General features: G+C 42.6%; 1 protein-coding gene across 1 annotated transcript in view; it reads left to right on the top strand.

Moving 5' to 3' along the window:
- PLPPR5 (phospholipid phosphatase related 5) overlaps positions 1-19,720 on the top strand; it is a 322,161-nt gene that overhangs the window by 280,183 nt on the left and 22,258 nt on the right. Inside the window, exon 7 of the mRNA XM_030207234.1 lies at positions 10,455-10,574. Coding sequence (XP_030063094.1) covers positions 10,455-10,574 — 120 coding nt within the window. The remainder of the gene's footprint in view (positions 1-10,454; positions 10,575-19,720) is intronic.

Genomic DNA, 19,720 nt, shown 5'->3' with positions numbered 1-19,720 from the left:
GTTTCTAGTGTTAGCGCATGATAATTTATGCTAGCGCACCTTAGTAAACAGGGCCCTAAATGTTGGTGTTCTCTGATTGACTTGTAGGCTCTTCACAGGTACACCCTTGCCTTATCCCTCTTAAAGGTAACCAGTTAAATACAACCAGATAAGTTGTCTGGTTAAAACTTCTGTGATGTATTAGCAAAAATACAATAAACATTTTTTTTCATCACAGAAAAGAAAGCAAAAATTTGTTATAAATATAAAAAAGGGCATAAAAATAATTATAAACAATTTCTGAAATAACAAAGTTTTCAGCTTTTTCTAAAAACCAAATAGTGACTTTCCTATCTGATACTGAGGGGGAGAGAATTCCAAGGTAAAGGAACCTCATAAGATAACAAGATAATTCAGCTGCAGACAGAAAGCACCACCGAGATATTTCTATTTTCTACACCCCCTGTGCACTATACTACAGTCTACAGGCAGCATTTCTCATCTGCTACTTCCTCCTGAGCTGGTTTTCTTCAGTAGTCAGAAGCACACAGGGCCCTGCTTATGGGAGTTTTCTAATACATTTATATTAGCTGATTTCATGGAGTTTGGGGATCTGGGAATATTGAGTTTATTTAAAAGTATTAATAAGGAGAATGAAGAATCCTAATGTGTTTGTTCGCCTAGGCCCGCCAAAGAGTTAATTCTGCCCTGCCTAAAGTTAACTAGATAAATCATCTGAATTGCAACCCATTGAGGTTATGTTCACATTTATTTTTAGCTATGGTCTCTGGCAGTGTACAGTTCAAAATATTTGAGTCAAAGCAAAATTGGAAAGGATGATGACTTGTGTAGATGGCCTCTAAGTTTAGGTTTTAACTGATAAACACCACTAAAGCACCTCCAATCAGGGGCGACTCTACCATTAGGCATGCTTCTGAGGTGGCATCGCCTCCTGGCCTTACTTTTCCCACCCATTTAATTTTTCTATCTCATTTTTCCAAAGACGGCAGCAGCAATTCCCAGAGGCTGCCCTGCCATCGGTCCTGGCCCTTTCTGAATACTGGGGCCCACCTCAGAGGAAACAGGAAGTTATGTCAGAGAGGTGGGCCGCAGTAGAGAAAAGGGGCAGGGACCAGCAGCAGGGCAGCCTCTGGGAATTGCTGCTGCTACCTTTGGAAAAACGAGAAAAAAAGGTAAATTGATGGAAGGGGCTGGGGAAGGAAGAGGAGAGATGGTAAACCATGACGGAGGGGGTGGCGGCGGCAGTAGCTCATTCCTCACCTCGGGGGGGGGCGACGGTCGCTCATTCCTTAACTCAGGGGAGAGGGGGGGCAATAGTGGTGACTCATTTCTTGCCTCAGGCAGCAGATTGTCTTGGGACACCCCAGCCTCCAATGCATGGATTTTTCTAATATTCTCTCACCCTCCGCCCTTTGGTATCTTGTATCCTTCATTCATATTTTGTGCTGATGACTCCTAAGAGACACAAATTTATATATTTGATTCTATTAGAAGAGATACCAAGCAATAGTACATGTGATATGAAAACACAAGGCACCTACATAGGGCTATACTTAGGTCTAATCACTTAGGGGCCCTTTTTCTAAACTAACGTGAAAAACGTAGGCAGATAAAGACCATCCTCCCAATATTCAGCCAGTGATGGTCAGCATTTTTTATAATGCTGATCATGACTGGCTAACTTAGCCCTCGATATTCAGTGTCGGGCTATGTCCGGGCACCGGCACTGAATATCAGGGGATAATGTTGGGCAGGCGGGCAGGCTGCTGGAGCTTATGCAGATCCAACCAATATTCAACCAAGCCCGCATAAGAAAGTTATGTGGGCCCAGGCTGAATATCAGGCTGGGACCCGCATTAAAAAAAAATTAATTACAATTATTTTAAAAAGTTTCCTCCCCCCTCCCCAGTCAGCAGCTTCATCCCCCCCCCCCCCCCCATTTCCCAATCAGGGTAGGACACTCCCCGGGGCCTACCTGACCTCCATGGTAGTCCAGCGAAGTGTCAGGTCAGGAGCAACTCCCCCCCCCTTGCTCCTGTCTCTAGCGGTAGCTTCTTGGAAATGGCTGCTGCTAGAGGCAAGGGCGAGGGGGTTCACTTCTGCTCCCAACACCCCACTAGACCAGGTCAGATAAGCCATGGGGAAGGTGTTTCTATCCTGACCAGGAAGTGGGGTGGGGGTGGGATGGGGCTGCTGGGGGGGGGGGGGCTGTTGTCAGGGGCTGCAGGAGGGGGAAACATCTTTTTCTTAATGCCCACTTAATTTATGCAGGCCTTGGCTGAATATTGCCAGCACCTGCATAAGCCCTGGCTCCTCCCTAGTGCTGTCCTTTGGCCCACCCCTGAGCGGCTCACTTTTTTTAGGGACAAGTCAGTTTCAATATTTAGTGGCACAACCCGCATTAGTACTGTTGAATATCTGCGATTGGATGCCATCTGCTCTCCCTATCACTCCCTTAGAGATCCTATGTACCTATCCCAAGCTCTCTTGACTTCAGATACTGTTTTTATCTCCACCACTTCCACCGGGAGGCCATTACACAAATTCACCACCTTTTTGTGAAGAAGTATTTCCTCAGGTTACTTCTGAGCTTGTCCCCTTTCACCTTCATCCTATGCCCTCTCGTTCCAGACCTTCCTTTCAATTGAGAGTCCCCTCCTGTGCATATATGCTGCATGGGTATTTAAATGTCTCTATTATATCTCCCCTCTCCCACTTTTCTTCCAAATTATACATATTGAGATCTTTAAGTCTGTCCCCATTTGCTTTATGACGAAGACTACTGACCATTTTAGTAGCCACCCTCTGTACCGACTCCTTTCTGTTTATATGTTTTTGAAGGTCTGGTCTCCAGAATTCTCTACAATATTCTAAATGAGGTCTCACCAGAGTCTAATATAGGGGCATTCATCACCTTCTTTTTCCTACTGGCCATTCCTCTTCCTATGCACCCAAGCATCCATCTAGCTTTCACCGTCATCTTTTCTACCTGTTTGGCCACCTTAAGATCATTACATATGATCACACACAAGTCCTACTCCTCTTTCGTGTACAAAAGTTCATCAATCCCTAAACTGTACCATTCCCTCAGGTTTTTGCAGTGCACATCCACCCTTCCCTTTTCTCCCCTGATTTCCCTGTTCCTTTTGTTTCTTCCCCATCCTCTCCTTTATTTCTTATGTAGGTTTCATGATGTATTAGCTTAATTTACTGCATTGGTGTCCGCCTTTGCAGTGTGATGTAAGCCACATTGGGCCTGACACAGTTGGGAAAATGAGGGGTATAAATGAGATAATAAAAAAAAAAATTATATATATATATATATATATATATATATATATATATATATATATATATATATATATATATATATATATACATAACCCTGCATGTTTTAGCATTAAATCTTAGCTGCCAAATTCCTGACCATTCCTCTAGCTTCACTAAGCACTTCCTCATGTTATCCTCACCATCAGGGGTATCTACACTATTGCAGATTTTGATCTGCTCCACAAAGAGACAAACCTTACCAGACAGCCCTTCAGCAATATCACTTACAAAATGTAAAAAAACAAACCAAAAAAAAACAACCAAACATTGGTCAAAAAACCAAACCTTTCAGCACACCATTGATGACATCCTTTTCTTCAGAGAGAGCTCAATTTACCACTACCCTCTGCCGCCTTCCATGCAACCAGTTCCTAACTCAGGGGGTCTTTTATTAACGTTTAGCTTGAGTTATCTGCAGCAGGGCCCATAGGAATAAAATGGGCCCTGCTGCAGATAATTTGAGCTAAGCTTTGGTAAAAGACCCCCTCAGTCAGTCACTTTCGGACCCATACGAGGGCACTCAGTTTATTTATTAGTCATCTATGCAGTACCATGTCAAAAGCTTTGCTAAAATCTAAATACACCACATTTAGCAGTCTCCCTTGATCCAATTCTCTAGTCACTGTCAAAAAATGAATATGATTTGTCTGACAAGGCCTGCCTCTAGTGAAACCATATTGACTTAGGTCCTGTAGTCCACTGGATTCCAAAAACATTACAATTCTCTGTTTTAAAAAGCAGTTTCATTAACTTACTACTGAAGTCAGATTTACCGGTCTGTAGTTCCCAACCTCTTCCTCACTTTCACTTTTGTGGAGAGGGACCACATCTGTGGTAAAAAGTGACCTTAGTGTGTCCTTACATCGGTTATTCCCATGCACTAATGCCATTTTTCTGCATGGGTAAAATGGCGGCTTTTTCTATTTTTAAATTTAATTTTCCCATTAGCAGATGGCCATTAGCATGTGAGCCCTTAGCACTACCTATTTTGTAGGTGGTAAGGGATCATGCACTAATCACATCCTAAACAGTTGACACACAGCAATGTAGCCGCATTAACCAATTAACACAGAATATGCCTACACTCCGCCCCACTTCCAGCGCTAAAAAAATGCAATCTATTTTTTTTTAGCTCTGGGAAATAATGAAGCTACAAAGTAGTAAATTAAAAACGAATCGGAGAAAATCTTTCTTCACTCAACATGTAATTAAACTCTGGAATTTGTTAGCTTAGCAGAGTTTTAAAAAGGTTTGGATGGCTTCCTAAAGGAAAAGTCCATAGACCATTATTAAATTGGACTTGGGGGAAATCCACTATTTCTGGGATAAGCAGCATAAAATGTTTTGTACTTTTTTGGGGATCTTGCCAGGTATTTGTGACCTGGATTGGCCACTGTTGGAAACAGGATGCTGAGCTTGATGAACCTTTGGTCTGTCCCAGTGTGGCAATACTTATGTACTTATGTAAGTGCTGATCACAGAATTACCATGGGATGCCTGAGTACGCTCCGCAGTAAGGCCTTTTCTACTGTGGCACGCATGTGTTAAATTCTTACTGCAGCTTAATAAATGACCCCTAAAGGACATAATCTTTGTCTCTAGAACTTAGAAACACAGATTTTTGGTACCTTCAAAAAACTCTCAGGGCTCTGTTTACTAAGCAGCGCTAAGGGCACATTAGCCTTTTTAGTGTACGCTAATGATTAGTATGCGCTAAATGCTAAGTCGCCTGTAAGAACATATGGGTAATTAGCATTTAGTGCAGGCTAAAAACACCAGAGCGGTTTAGTAAACAGGGCCCTTAATTAGCTGAAAGATAATCCTCTATATTTCATAAACACCTAAGAACAGGTTGAGGGACTAGATGAAGAGAAAAAGAGAGAAACAAACTGAGAGGTGATTAGATTTGAAATTTACAGTCATTTAATAGTGCTGGGTACACTGCAAAATAATTTGTTACATTTTAAAGATGCAAAATTGCTCTATTACTAGTTGATAAATTATAATTAGAATCACTTATACTTCATGAAGAATCACATATTTTCATCATCAGGTAATTTATAATTATAGAAATCATTTATGAGTAAAATATTTTTGTATAAAATAGGCCCATAAATATTAATTTCTATTTTAAAAAGTGTGTTTCTTCTTAATAGCATATTTACTACGTAATACTCATTATGGTCCAACTGTGCAGAAAGCATGAAATAAGAATATACTCTATGTCAAACAAACATTTTATAGATAAATCAGGACAGAGAGCACATACCTTAAAATGCTCATGTGAGGAACATATACAGAGGCCCTGGTATTCACCCTTTTTCCTGCTCCATTCTGTCCCTCTTCCCTTTCCCCCACTAAGCATACTTTCCTCCTTTCTTCTTCTTGAACAGTTTCTCTCCCTTTTCTCTTTCTGTTCTTTTCCCCTCAAGGCTCTCTATCTCTTTCTGTCACCTGCCTTCGTCTCTAAGGCATTCTCACTCTTCCCTATTTCTTCCCCCCCCCTCAAGGTACTCTATCTCCCTCTCTTTTATCTCCCCTCCCCTCTTTCTCACCATTCTGTTCCTCTGTCTGTCTCTCTTTCCCCATTCCACTCCTCAGCTCCACTGCTCCCATAACACAGTGGATTTTTGGTTCTTTGGCTGCTCCTTACTCCCACAGCACCACATCTCTTCAGCTCTTCTCCCCATGCAGCACATCTGTTCCTGGGATAATATGCTTCTGTTCTCACTTGATCCATTAGATCTTCCACACATCTATCCTTTGTCAGCAGGGTACACATGTACACTAAAGTTTGCACACAAACCCCATATTCTAGTGACAGATAGATGCTAATAAGCATATGTGAAACCTTGTTTGGTTAGGAGCTCCACAGGGCAAATGGGTCATCCAGGTGGGGACATTCATATTTATCCAGTATTTTACAAAAGGCCCTACGAAACATGGAGTCTTTTGTAAAATACATATAAGAATTCCAGCAAGTAGACATGTGTGTGCCACCACGTATGGAAGAAGCAGCAATTTTACAAAATATATGTAGGAAACAGAGCAGCATAATGTGGCAATTTCCATATATAGGAGTGAATTCCATATATAGCACTGTTCTATAAGCCACACTTAAAGTGAGGCACAGTTTATAGAATAGCCCTTACGCCCGGGTCTCATGCCTAACTTTAGGCGCTACCATTTACACCAACTGAAATGTGGTGCAAATGTATGCGCCTAAATTAGCCGCATATCCCTGTTATTCTATAACAACCTGCATAAATGCTAGGAAGGCCCATGTTCCACCCGTGACCCTCTCATTTCTGTGCCCCTTTTTTTCTTTTCTCGCACAAATTTAAAGGCCTGGCTACTCAGGCAAGCCTTTGGAGAATAGGGCTGACCAAGGGTGCCAGCCAGAGTGTAGAGTCTATTTTAACTTTTCCATGTGTGTTTTTGCTTTTCTTTGAGTGATTGTAAATCTTTCCTGTCATTAAAAGGAGCCCCTTTCCTTTTTACAATGCATTTTTAGCTTTGTACACTGCTCTGCTCTGCCTTGGTAGCTAGTGTTCTGCCCCCAGCAGCCCTATACTAGTTTTATAGTGTAGCCCTAAAATGTATTTAATGCCTTTAATGTTATTCTCACTTCTAAGGATTTTTACTGCTGCAATCACTTCCTACATCAATATATGAGTAATACATTATGTGAAATGTAGTTTTACATGCACTGCAACCACCCCTGCTTGTTTGTATAAAGTTTCTTACTAGTGGTCTATTCTCCTGCAAAGGCCTCCTCCCTTTCTCAGCCAAGCTTGATTCCTTTGTTTTCCTACTGTCATTTCCTGATTATTTCCACTATCTTTGTCCTGATGGGTCAGCTAGGGTATGACCTGTCTCTCCAATCGAGGACTGCCCTTTAGGACCACCTCTGCTACCTGGTCTCAAATTCTGTCCCTTTTGGTCCTTCTATTACTCTCCCCTGGGTGTGTGGGTGCTCTTCTCGACCTCTCTGGTCCATGAGCTCAGACATTCTCCATCTTGTTTGGATGCACATTTTCCTGCTCCCCTGAAGAGAACTCGTCTTTTTACCTCATTTAGTCTTTCTCTCAAGATATTGCATGAGTCAGCATCCCATATCTAAACCACCTTCATTCACCTGTCAGCTCTCCCACCTCTGCCATAAATCTTTCTTCTCTTCAAATTTCTATCTCCACCTTCTGATACAGCTTTCAGAACTACGAAGTCTCTTGCCTCAGGGTGGTAACTTCTGAAAATCTACTAACTGTGAGTAAATTGGCTACATTTATTCAATAAAAGTACATTTCAGATAGAGATAAGATACTTCTGGTGTTTGTTGCTGTGCCGAGGCTATACTGTCTGCTTTAAGAAGATATTATGCTTTAAGAGACCAGAAATATAATCTTTTTACTATATTTTGTGCAACCTGCCCTCTAGAACTCCCACCCTGTTCACAGCGTTGTGGCTAAGCAGGGGAGGCAATGAATGGAGCACCCTTACCTTCTTTGCACCCTGTGAGGCCGCACCAGCCACACATACTTTGCTATGCCCCTGCAAGATACATACATCTCTGTGGAAAGTCACTCATACTACTGGTCTTTGCTAGTGAGCTTCACCACATGGCAACCATTGCCTGCTCCCCAGAAGTTATTGAGGCTTTATTTCCTCACATTGTTGACAATCCATATTGAATATTGAAACACAGGCATAGATTACACATTGAATACTAAGGGGGAAATTCATCAAGCAGCATTAGGGCCTTAAGTCACGTTATTTGGCCCTTAATACAAATTAAATGGCCCTAATGCTGCTTGATAAAAATTACAGTAGTGATATTTAAATTGTCACTGGTTAGGCAGTAATGAGAAGCAAAACATGCAAATGTATGTTTTGCATCTCATTACTATGTAAATACCCTAACACAATTCATGATGATACACCACAAGTCGCATTAGGGCCCTAAAAAGTACGGTAAAATAACCCTAGCTTTTTTCTGGGTTTATTTCACTGCCTGGGAGCATGGGGCCTCAAAGCCTCACCTGATGCTTCTGGACTGGCAGAGCAAGGTCCCGCCCAGCACCAGACCCACCCGGCTGAGGTCTTTCCAACACAAGACCCCCTGGCTGAAGCCTCCTCCTCCCACCCCCTACATGAGCATAACCCTACAGGGGCTACCTTTGAAAGCAATGGTGGTCTGGGAGGATCTTTGGCAGGAGTGAGGCTGAGTTATTCCTGCCCAATCTGATACCTTTGGTAAAATGGCATCCCTAGCAGTAGTCACATACAAATACTGCTAGAGGTCATGTGTCTTTTTAAGGAAACATGACCCCTAATGGTAGTTGTGCCATTTTACTGAGGTGCCAGACTGGGCAGGAGTGACTGGACCTCGCTTCTGTCTGAAGACTCCACCTCAACCCACCAATGCTTTCAATGGTAGCTTCTGTGTGGCTATGCAAATATGGGGAGTTGGGGGAGGGAGACTTCAGCCAGAGAGGCATCTGGTACCGGGGGGGAAGTGACCTTGCTCTACTGGCCCAGGAGCATTGGGCTGTGGATTTGTGGCATGATGCTGCAGGAATAACATTACTTGTGAAGTGGCTCGCAAGCAGTGTTATTCTTTTAAAACAGGATTCAGCAACCTTCGGTACTGAAATCCCACAGAAATGTTAAGACAGTGTGTATTTATTTTGTAGTTGTTTTACATTTGTAGTTCTAGAAAAGGTTGAGAGCCATTGATGTTTCTTCAGGATAGGAGAAGCAGGAGCACATTGTAGAGTATTTCAGTGTTCCTAAAATCACAATACTAATAAGAATAATATAAAAATAAGCTGAAATATCTTCACTGTGCAGAATTGAGATGCAATGTGCCTATTGCTAATTTTGCTGGCCAGACTGATCAGAGTCTGAAAATAGAATTTAAGTAGAAAATCAAGATGAAGGAATTTTTTTCCTATACAGACTTTTTTGTTGTTTGTCATGGTCATATTAGCAATGTAATAAGGTCAGAAATATACAGCTGTGCAGTGAAGAGTTTTAATGATACCATTACTGCTGAGGAAAACTTGATTGAATCTTTGCAAAATGCCCAAAGGTGGTGCGCATGAGTCTTTAGGTTACGTAGATGGGTATGGCTGTGGGTCATGTATTTGATATACCGCCTTTCTGTGGTATAATCAAAGCAGTTTATGTAATAACCCCCCGGATTCTATATAGCGTGCCTAGCATTCTGCACTGAAATTCCATATTCTATAACAACACACGGATTAACAAACCAATGAACATTGTTTAAAGCACTTATCAAGAAATAATGAGCACTAATTGACAATACTTAAAAGTTTTGCGTGCAAATCGCTAAGGGCTCTGTTTACTAAGGCACATTAGCTTTTTTAATGCTCCTACGATTAGCTTGTGCACTAACCGTGCAAGTGCCTATAGGGATATAGTAGGTGCATACATGGTTAACGCGCATATATGGTTAACATGCGTTAAAAACACTAACGCGCCTATAACACAGCTTAGTAAATAGGGCCCTAAGTGTATTCTGTAATGCACAGTGCTTAAATTTTAATACACGCAGGCAAAAAGGGGTGTCATTATGGGCAGGGAAAACGGCATTTCATTGGTGCTCCAAAATTCACGTGCACTGTTATAGAATATGGCCCTCTGCGCCTACATCTATGTGCCGGGATTTACGCCATATTTTAATTGGTGTAATGGAGGCCCATAGATTTAGGCGCTAGAGTTTCAACTAAGCATATTCTATATACCACTTGTTTTCCACTTGGATTATTTAGGTGCCATATATAGAATCCTCCCCCGATATGCAGGTATTTACTCTGTCCCTAGTGGGCTCACAGTTTGAATCACTTTTGCATATGATAAGGAAATACAGCATCATATTTAGAGAATTCTCATACTGATCCAATGTATTAGAGTCATGTGATGCTACTGAATGAAACACACTATTCAGTTTCTCCTTAACATAAATTCTGTTTATTCAGGTGTGGATTCAGCTCATTAAGTTGTCATAACATACTCATGTGAACAATAATTATATTAGATCTGTTACTAAAAGTAAGACTTTGCATTATTCTGTTCTTACGGTATTTTTTAAACCATTTCAGGTTATATGTGTGGTAAACAACTTCAAAGGAAGACAATCAGAAACGGAAAAATCTCCAATAGATAACTTGGCCCAGATGCCAACAATCAGCATCCCGAGAGTAGAAAGTCCTTTAGAAAAGGTAACATCTATTTGTGGTAGTTTTCATTTTAATAATTCAAGAGGCTACGTATAACATTCTTCTGATATACCTGGAAAATGCAACACACTTAGGCAATATCTGTGATCCTTTCTGGATAAGTAAGTTTAATCCAGATATCTAACAACTAAGGTGAGTATGCATTTTATTTGCTGGAAAACCCCAATTGGCTGGTCAGTTTATTTGATATGAGATTTTCAGCTGCATTAAACATCAAATATAGGTCCGTATCACAGTGCGTTTAGAAGTGTGTGGACAGGTTATTTTGATTAAATGGCCATTTTGAAAAGCTAAAGATGTGGTGAAAGTAGCCTGTTTTAGTGGTAGGAGCACAGAAGAAATGAATGAGTTGTGCTTCTCCATCTGATAGAACAGGGTCTTGACAATGTTCCCCTACCTTTTCTTGGGGTCTGTGAGAGAGTGAGTCGTATAGCAGCAGGCTTCCCTAAGAATAGTCGCTCACTGATAATGCAGTTAACAACAACAACCATTTCTAAAGCGCTACTAGGGTTACGCAGCGCTGTACAATTCAAACATAGAAGGACAGTCCCTGCTCAAAGAGCTTACAATCTAAAAGACAAGAGAACAATCTAAAGACAAGTGAACAATCTAGAGGACGAGTGAACAGTTAATCTGATAGGGTGGATAGATTGGGGTATAGCCATCTTAGGGAAGGTGGCACTAGCCCACTGAGACAGTGACTGTCAGAGGGGCAGGGCTCAGGCAGGGAGGTGGTTAAATGCCCTGAGAGAGAGTAGTTCAGGGAGGCTCCGAGGCAAGAGGTCTCCAGGAGCAAGACCCAAATACAGAGATCTCCTGGAGGAAGGCTGAGAGAAGGAATGTTCCCAAGGAGTTGGCTGGCTATTGTACCTAGGGGACGTTTAGGGAAGCAGAGTGGCCCTTAACCTTATATTTCCAGAGTCTATGTGGGAAACACTTTCCAGGTAGGAAGTTTCTGCAAGTACCTTGAAGACTCATGCTGTGTGTCCAGGCTGAAGGCAAGCTTATGTTGGACTGTGTTTGTTTCAAATAGTACCATTGTATTTGGCATGTGGCCAGAAGCCAGCCCTAGTAAGACTGCTTTCTTAGGTTTCTACAAGAACACCGATAGCACTGCACTGAGCTGAAATGCAACAGACTCTTGTATAGTTGAATACACAGGGGCAGCCCAAGGTAAGATGCCGCCTGAGGCAAGGCTGAGATGCCAACCACCACCCCACCCCCACCCCCACCCTCCACCCAGGCCAATTTCTAGCATCTCACCTTTTCTTCCTCCACCCTGTTTCCCGATTTTACCTTCTTTTTATGTTTTTTAAAAGCCGGCAGCAGCAGCGATTCCCATATGCTGCCTCGCCACTGGCATCGACCTCTTCTCTACTGCGGCCGCCTCTGAGGAGACATGAGGTTAGATCACAGAGGCGGCCGCAGTAAAGGAAAGAAGCAGGTGCCGGCAGCAGGGCAGCGTATGGGAATTGCTGCTGTCACAGGCTTTTAATAAAAGTAAAAAGAAGGTAAAATCAGGGAACGAGGTGGAGGAGGGAAGGAAGAAGGAGGAGTTGCCACTCCCGAAAGAGTGCCGCCTGAGGCCCCCACCACAGATGGCCTAATGGTCAGGCCTCCCCAGAGGATACAGTAATAAAGAATTCTTCTCTCCACTCTTACCTCTTGTCTTCCTGTGTCTGTGAGTGTTTCCTGCCTGTCTGTCACCCTTGTTCACATTACCTTAGGGTCCCTTTATTAAACTGCGATAAAAGGTGGCCTTAGCACACCCTTATGCAGGTCTTTCCCACATGCTAAGGCCATTTTAACCACAGCCAGAAAATGTCTAATATTCCATTATGGTCATGCACAGTGCCATTAACAAAAATAAGTGCTTGAGCCCTTACCACCATCCATTTTGTAGGCAGTAAGAGCTCACAGCTAATCCTGTGCTAATCAGTTAGCACATAGTAATGTGGCTGTGCTAATTTGTGCTGTCACACCCATCCTCTGCCCCTCCAGATATGCCCCTCTGAGAAAAATTTAGAAATTGTTTATAGCGTGTGATTTGCATGCATACATTGGGATTTTACTTCAGGGTGCCTCAGCACATCCCGCGGTAAGCCCTTGTAAGCTGCAGTGAAGCAGGTGTTTACTGACCCCAGTGTACAAAGCCTTGATTCTTTGGTGAGCTAGTAACTTAACTTCTGCCCAGTAAGGAGCCAGTCGCCTAGTGCCCCCCAAACCTTGCCTCACATACTCTGGTCTGGGTCTCCAAATTTTAAAAACTCCGGAATGCCCCATGTCTTCTCCAGGCCTCCTCTCTTTCTACAAAATAAGTGGTTTCCTTCCCTTAAGCCCCAATTCATCCTGGAGTATTGTTGCAGCATGGGTAGAACTAATCCATACTTTGGGGTATGCATTGATTTAAAATGAAGTGAGAAATAATAAAGATATAAAGATATTTCTCTTGTCATTTCATATTGTTTTTTAACCTGAAATCACAGGGGGGAAAAAAACAAATCTTGTTTTTTCTCCTCTGTCATCAAAAGTGCACACTGTTTATGTAATAGATGTGTTCATTTGCTTAACAGTGCACCCTGTTGCTCAATACTGTGCACTTTTGCTCAATAGGCACACTGTAACCCTTTAGTGTCCAATGTTCCCATCAATCTGTTCCCATATGGCTTATTACAGGAACATTGGACACTAAAGGGTTTTAAAACAATAGGGGCCTGATATTCAGTGCTATTTAACTGGACAGGAAAGTCTCCTGGCTGAATAAATAGCACTTAGCCGGCTAACTGCTAATATTCAGCGGAAGATGGTTGGTTATCTCCGCTTAATATTAGTGCTTAGGGCGAGATTCTTTATATGGCACCTAAAAGATGGGTGCTGAAATCAGTGCCGACTATGCATATTCTATAATCTAGGCGCCGATTATAGAATAGGCTTAGTTGATACTTCAGCGCCCAAAACTACGCAAATCCATTTACACCAATAAAAACAGGGCGTAAATCCCAGCATGTAGATTTACATACAGTGGGCCATATTCTATAACTACTTGCATAAATTTTGGAACACCTGAGAAATGCTTGTTTCCCTTCCCATAATCCTGCCCCTTTTTGCCTGCACGTATTAGAAGTTCAGCGCACTTATACACTTAGCGAGTTGTTTGTCTAAATTCTTATCAGTGCCAATTAGTGCTCATTGTTGCTTGTTAAGTGCTGTTATCAGCGCTCATTAGCTTGTTAAGTTACGTGCATTGTTATAGAATCTGCTTGGATTTTGGCACGGATCTCTAGGCGCGCTATATAGAATCCACAGGTTAGCGGCTATCTGCTAACCGACTACGTCAAGTGACTTAGCGCTAACCAGCTAAGTTTAGCAGTTAAAATAGGCCTGCTATTTATGCGGCCTATCTTTAACCGCTAAGCACTCAACCGGTTAAGTTGCCGTGGAAAACATTGAAACCAGATATTCAGTGCTGGTTGGCAGATTTGGTCCAGCAGTGTATATACAGGGTCAGCACCGCCTGCCGCTGGCTGAATGTTGAGGGGGTAGAATATACTGTTGACTATTGACACCATTGCCCCAAAATGAAAAAACAGAGAAACAGAGAAAATGACAGCAGATAAAGACCATATGGCCTATCAAGTCTGCCTATCTATAAGGTTTGAAAAAAATTTAAAAAGCCCATAAAAGATGTGACCAGCCGATATTTGTGTGTGTGTGTGAGCTATCTTGATGTGAGTGCCTTTCCTAGCTATTATTGGAGTTCTTTTCTTCCTTTTGTGTTTTAGACTGTAAAGCACCTAGCCTGCTAGTCAGGTGTGTGCAGTATTGTTAATCACAAATTAATAAACAAATGTTCAGCCGGCAGCATCCATTTTCCACAAGCAGCAGCAAGGGGCAGGAGTGAGGAGGTTTTGCTCCTGGCCCCAACCCCTCCCCATCCCCACTGGACCACCATGGAGCAAAGGATATACCTAGACCATGGAGAAGGGTGGGAGGTGGACTTCTGCATGGCCCATGTTGGGAGGAGGGGAGGGAAGGAGGGCCTGTGAGGAGGGCTTTCGGGGGGCCAGGAGGGGGAGTGCAAGGACTTAGAAATGCAAAGCTAGTTATGGAGGTCCTGGCCGATATTCAGTGCTTTTGAGCTGTCCTAAATTCACCCGCTTAGTTATACAAATCCCAGCACAGAATGTTGCTACCACCTGCATAACTGCCAGCTCTTTCCCCAGTGCCTTCCCTTGTACTGCCCCTGACCTGCCCACTTTTAACATGGGAAGTTAGAGACAACATTCAACAGCACCAGCAACTTTAGTGCCACTGAATATTGGCCATTGGGCGGCTCACCATGATTTAAGTGGGCCAGAACCACTCCTGCCCGCTTAAATCGCTTTGATACCTTGGATGAAAGGTGGTATTTAAAGATAAAAATACACATAGATATTTTTCCCCCTCCAAAATGAAAATAAATAAGGACTGCAGCCTCTGTTGTGAATTAGCTGTATGTATAGGTTTTCAAAACAGCAGATATACAAGTGTAACTTACATATAATTAAGTTGTATAGCGACACCTTGCATGTGTAAATTATATGTGTAAGTTGCCCCTTTCCTCTGTTCAGTTTTGCAACATGTCTGTTAGTTAAATGGCTACTAATTCACATGCACTTCTGTATGCAGGGGTGGATTGACCATTCGGGCAACCGGGCAGTGCCCGAGGGCCCAGAGGCTCTGCCCGGATGCCCAGTGCACCACTGGTGATCTAGTGGCCTCTGCGGAGGGGGGGGGGGGGGGAACATGTTCTTTCCTGCCTAGCCCGCTGGGCTGCCGCTATTCCCCCCACCCAGCACCACTGTATTTTAAAAATGGCAGCTGAGACTCCCTGTGGAAGTCTTGCGAGACTGTCGAGACCAGCAAGACTACCACGGGAAGTCGTGACCACTCTTTTGAAAACACAGCTGCGCTGGCAGGCAGGGGAATAGTGGCAGCCCAGTGGGAAAGAAGAACATGCCCTCCTGCAGAGGCCACCAGACCACCAGGACCCTTCAGGTAGGACCGAGGCAGCAGGGGCATTGGCTGCGGTGGCAACGGCGGCAGGGGGGGGGGGCGCTGGGCAGCGGATGGATGGGGGGCCCAGACCACCCTCAGTCCACCCCTGCCTGTATGTATTTTAGGAAAGGCTCTTTATTGGCAGATTCTTTTCTAAAATATCACTGGAATTCAACATGTCCTGACCTCGATGTCTCAATTCTGATTTCTATGTTCTGTCTAAAATGGAACTGTATAAGTATTATAAACTGTGAAACAGTTTTATTTTACAACACTTTTTTACAAAAAGGGGTTAGGACCAAAATGTTTCCAGATCTAGAGGAAACTTCCTTACCGAGACATACGTTAACAAGGACACAGAGAAGGAAGCAGATGTTTATTGAGTATGTGCATGTCTCCAGATAATTTACATTTTTCTGAATAACAGGACTGTTATTATTTTTGCATAATGCATATTTTTTTCAGGATAACAGAACATGGATAAAAAGACAGAGGGCCCCATATTCGAAGGCTATAAGCTCCTAACATTGAGAGTTATGCTCCTAAATTAGCTTTGAAAATTTACTATGGCTGAGTGCTTAAATTTCTACTCAAAATTTCACTGAACTCTTAAATTTAGAAGCATAAAACGTAAGTGGCAACAGGATCAGATTTCGGGAGTCTTTAACTAAGATGTGCTAGCATTTTTAGATCGCACTAAAAATCAGCTGGCAAATGCTGAGACACCCATTATATTCCTATGGGTGTCTCAGCGTTTAGGGTAGATTCTATATATGTGCCTGAAAAATCAATGTAGGATAAATTTACACCTAAGTGCATTCTATAACCAGTGCCTAGATTTAGGCTCGTTGTATAGAATACGCTTAGTTGATATCCCAGGGCCTAGAACTACAAGCATCCATTTACACCAAGGGAAGCATACGGCACAGAGATTTAGGCGCAGAGAGGAATATTCTAGAACAGTGTGTGTAAATTTTGGAATGCCCACGGAACACCCATTTCCCCGCCTATAATCATGCCCCTTGTTGACTTCCCACATTAAAATTTAGGTGCTGTGCTTTACAGAATGCACTTAGTGAGTTATGCGCGTAAATTCTGATTATTGCCAATTAGTGCTCATTATTGCTTGTTAAGCACTCTTATCAACGCTGGTTGGCTTGCTAAGCCAATTAAGTTATGTGTATTGCTATAAAATACACTTGGATTTTGGCACAGAACGCTAGATGTGATATAAAGAATCCTGGGGTTAATACCAGCTAAAAATGCTAGCACGCCTTAGTAAAAGACACCCCCCCCCCCCCCCCCCCCAGGTTGGAAGAAAAAAAAAGATATTGAGAACTGATTTTCAATACTAGGCTCATAAATCTAGGCACATGAATAGCAGGTGTAATTTGTAAGCTCCTAAATTAAGATGAATTGTCAAAGGAAAATTTAAGCTCCTAGGTTAGGCTGAAAATAGAGCACAAATTCCACTTTTCTGAATATTGAGCCCATGATTTTTCCAGATAGTGGGGATTCTTGCATATTGGAACTGTGTATAAAAGGTGCTCTATTGATTTCAAGGTAACAGTTTTCAAAATGGAAAAGTATGTTTAAATGATGAATTAATGTGCATTATAGGTAACACAGAACTACGGTAGTGATAGCTATCTGGAAGAACCTTTGCAGCCAAAGTCCTTAAAAGACCGCATCATTAGGCTGTTCTCTTGGCTCTCCGGATTTAAGCATTTCGAGCAGCTGCACAAGATAAGGCAATAAACGTATGTGCGCGGAAGCGCACCTGTGTGTTGGATTGTGGTCAGAGTGCTAAGGCAACCCTATCGTGTTTCACCTTCTGTGCAGGTCTAGTTCCTGATAATACAATGAATTCTATGGGACACAGTCTATTTTCTAAGGGGCCCTTTTAAAGAGCGGCAGTAAGTCCAACGCGGGCTTACCGCTCACTCTTCCGGGACTAATGCTGGCCCAGCGCAGCCACCGGTGGTAGTCCCACCCTGAGTGCACACCATATCCGGGGGAAAAAGAAAACCCCCGGAAATGGCTTGTGTGGCAATAACCTGGCAGTAGTCGGGCATCAGTAGGTGGCGGTAAGGGCTCCCTGTCACATGGCCATGTGGTAATAGTTCTCGTACAGCATGGCCATGTGTGCCTTGGGGTCTTTTGCCCTGAGCAATAATTCTGAGTTTGATACGCGCAAAAAACATGCGGTAGAAAATATTTTTTATTTTCTACCACATGGCACTTACTCGGCAGTAAACAGCAGTAGATGCACACTGCATGCCTACCACCCGGGTAGCGTGTGAGATCTTACCGCTAAGTGAATAAGCGGCAGTAAGGTTTTTATTTTGCCGCACGTCCATTTTCCGGCCCCTTAAAAAAGGCCCTTTTTCCAGGATGCGGTAAACACTGGCCCAGCATGCACCCAAATGACATGCTTGCACTGCCGCAGGCCACCTTTTGCCGTGGTTTAGTAAAAGGGCTCCTAACTGCATTAATTTATTTATCATATGATAATTTAGAATCTAGTACAATTCCTAAGACCATTGAATGATCTTCAGTAGTCAAACTTTCTCCAGAATCTAATGTCACTATCTTATCTGGGAGATGATCAAAATCTCCAAACCATTAAAGCTTAGCTTTTGCTTATTTAATTTTAAAAACTGAGCAGCTGCCCAATTATCTATAATTGAAATGTAACTTTGTACCATAGCAACGGTATGTGAAAATGTCATTGAAGCAGGACATAAAAGGAAAATGCCATAAGATAAAACAAAAATACCCAAATCTGTAAGAAATTTGTCCAATGAGTTTAAATAGATATTAAACAAGGAAGGAAAAAGCGGAGAACCCTGTGGAACCCCACAATCCGGATTCCAACTAAAGGAGTTGCCAGATTTACCTGTACTATGCTGAAACCTGGTGTAAATTCTGGTGCCTAGCGTAGGTGCACCGAAGCCATATTGTATAACTATATGTGCAACTTTTCGGAATGCTCCTGATGCACCTGTGGCCACACCCCTTGTGAGTTAGGTGCCGTGCCTTATAGAATCGTACACAGTCAGATGCGCATGCAAATTTTAAGGCGTGCCAATAAATTTCAGTAATTGGTTGTTAACACCCTATTTTTGATAGTTATGGGCTCATTACTCAATTAAATTGTGCACACATCTTGGGCACATGCACAAATTTGGGAACACAGATCTGGGCACTATATATAGAATCCGGGGGTTCAGATGTAGTTACTGATGTGGGCTACCATTAAGACATGTTATTTTAATGTTAACCCCAGATATTCATAACTATGTCTCATTGTATAAGATGGACCCTGTGCTGAAATGCCACAAGTTAATGGGCAAATAACCCATATTAACAGTAGTATGTTAGTAACTATGGGTCCGATATTCAAAACTATTTAACTGTCCAGGAACGGCTTCTGGCCATTTAAACAGTGTTTTAATGCCTAACCACAGATATTCAGCAGAAGATAACCGGTTATCTACCGCTGTATATCCACGGTTAGCAGCTAGTCACTAACCGGCTATATCACGCAACATACCAAGCTAGGCATGGTTATTCCATGCCAAACTAGCAACCGTTAGTGGTTAAAATAGGCCGCATAAATAGCAGGCCTATCTTTAACTGCTAAGCGCTTAGAGCTTCTTTTACAAAGCAGGGATAGCGATTCCCATGCAGCAAATGAGAGGAAGCCCATAGGAATTGAGTGGGCTTCATCTCATTTGCCACACCGAGACTTGGTAGCACGGCTTTGTAAAAGAGGCCCTTAACCAGTTAGCACTGAATATTGGCTTAACTGATTACTTTTCCGTAGTCAAAAATGAACAGGATATTCAATGCCGGTCACTGGAAATGGCCCGGTATTGATTATCTAGGTTTAACACCGGTGGCGAACAGCAAAACACTGCCCACTGCCAGCTGAATATCGGGGGTATGTCTCTTTCAAACTTCTATAGATACAGATGTCTTATGGATGGCAAACTATTTGGGCTCGTGTCATCATACATGCATAATTTAATCCCTTAACCTAAATATACCCAACGGAAGGTGCCTTTATTATGTGGCCTGAAATACAT

Source organism: Microcaecilia unicolor, chromosome 6 (assembly GCF_901765095.1).
Source record: "Microcaecilia unicolor chromosome 6, aMicUni1.1, whole genome shotgun sequence".
NCBI classification, from domain to species: domain Eukaryota; kingdom Metazoa; phylum Chordata; class Amphibia; order Gymnophiona; family Siphonopidae; genus Microcaecilia; species Microcaecilia unicolor.
Note: the sequence above shows the minus strand (reverse complement) of the source record. Positions and strands in the feature narration are given on the sequence as shown.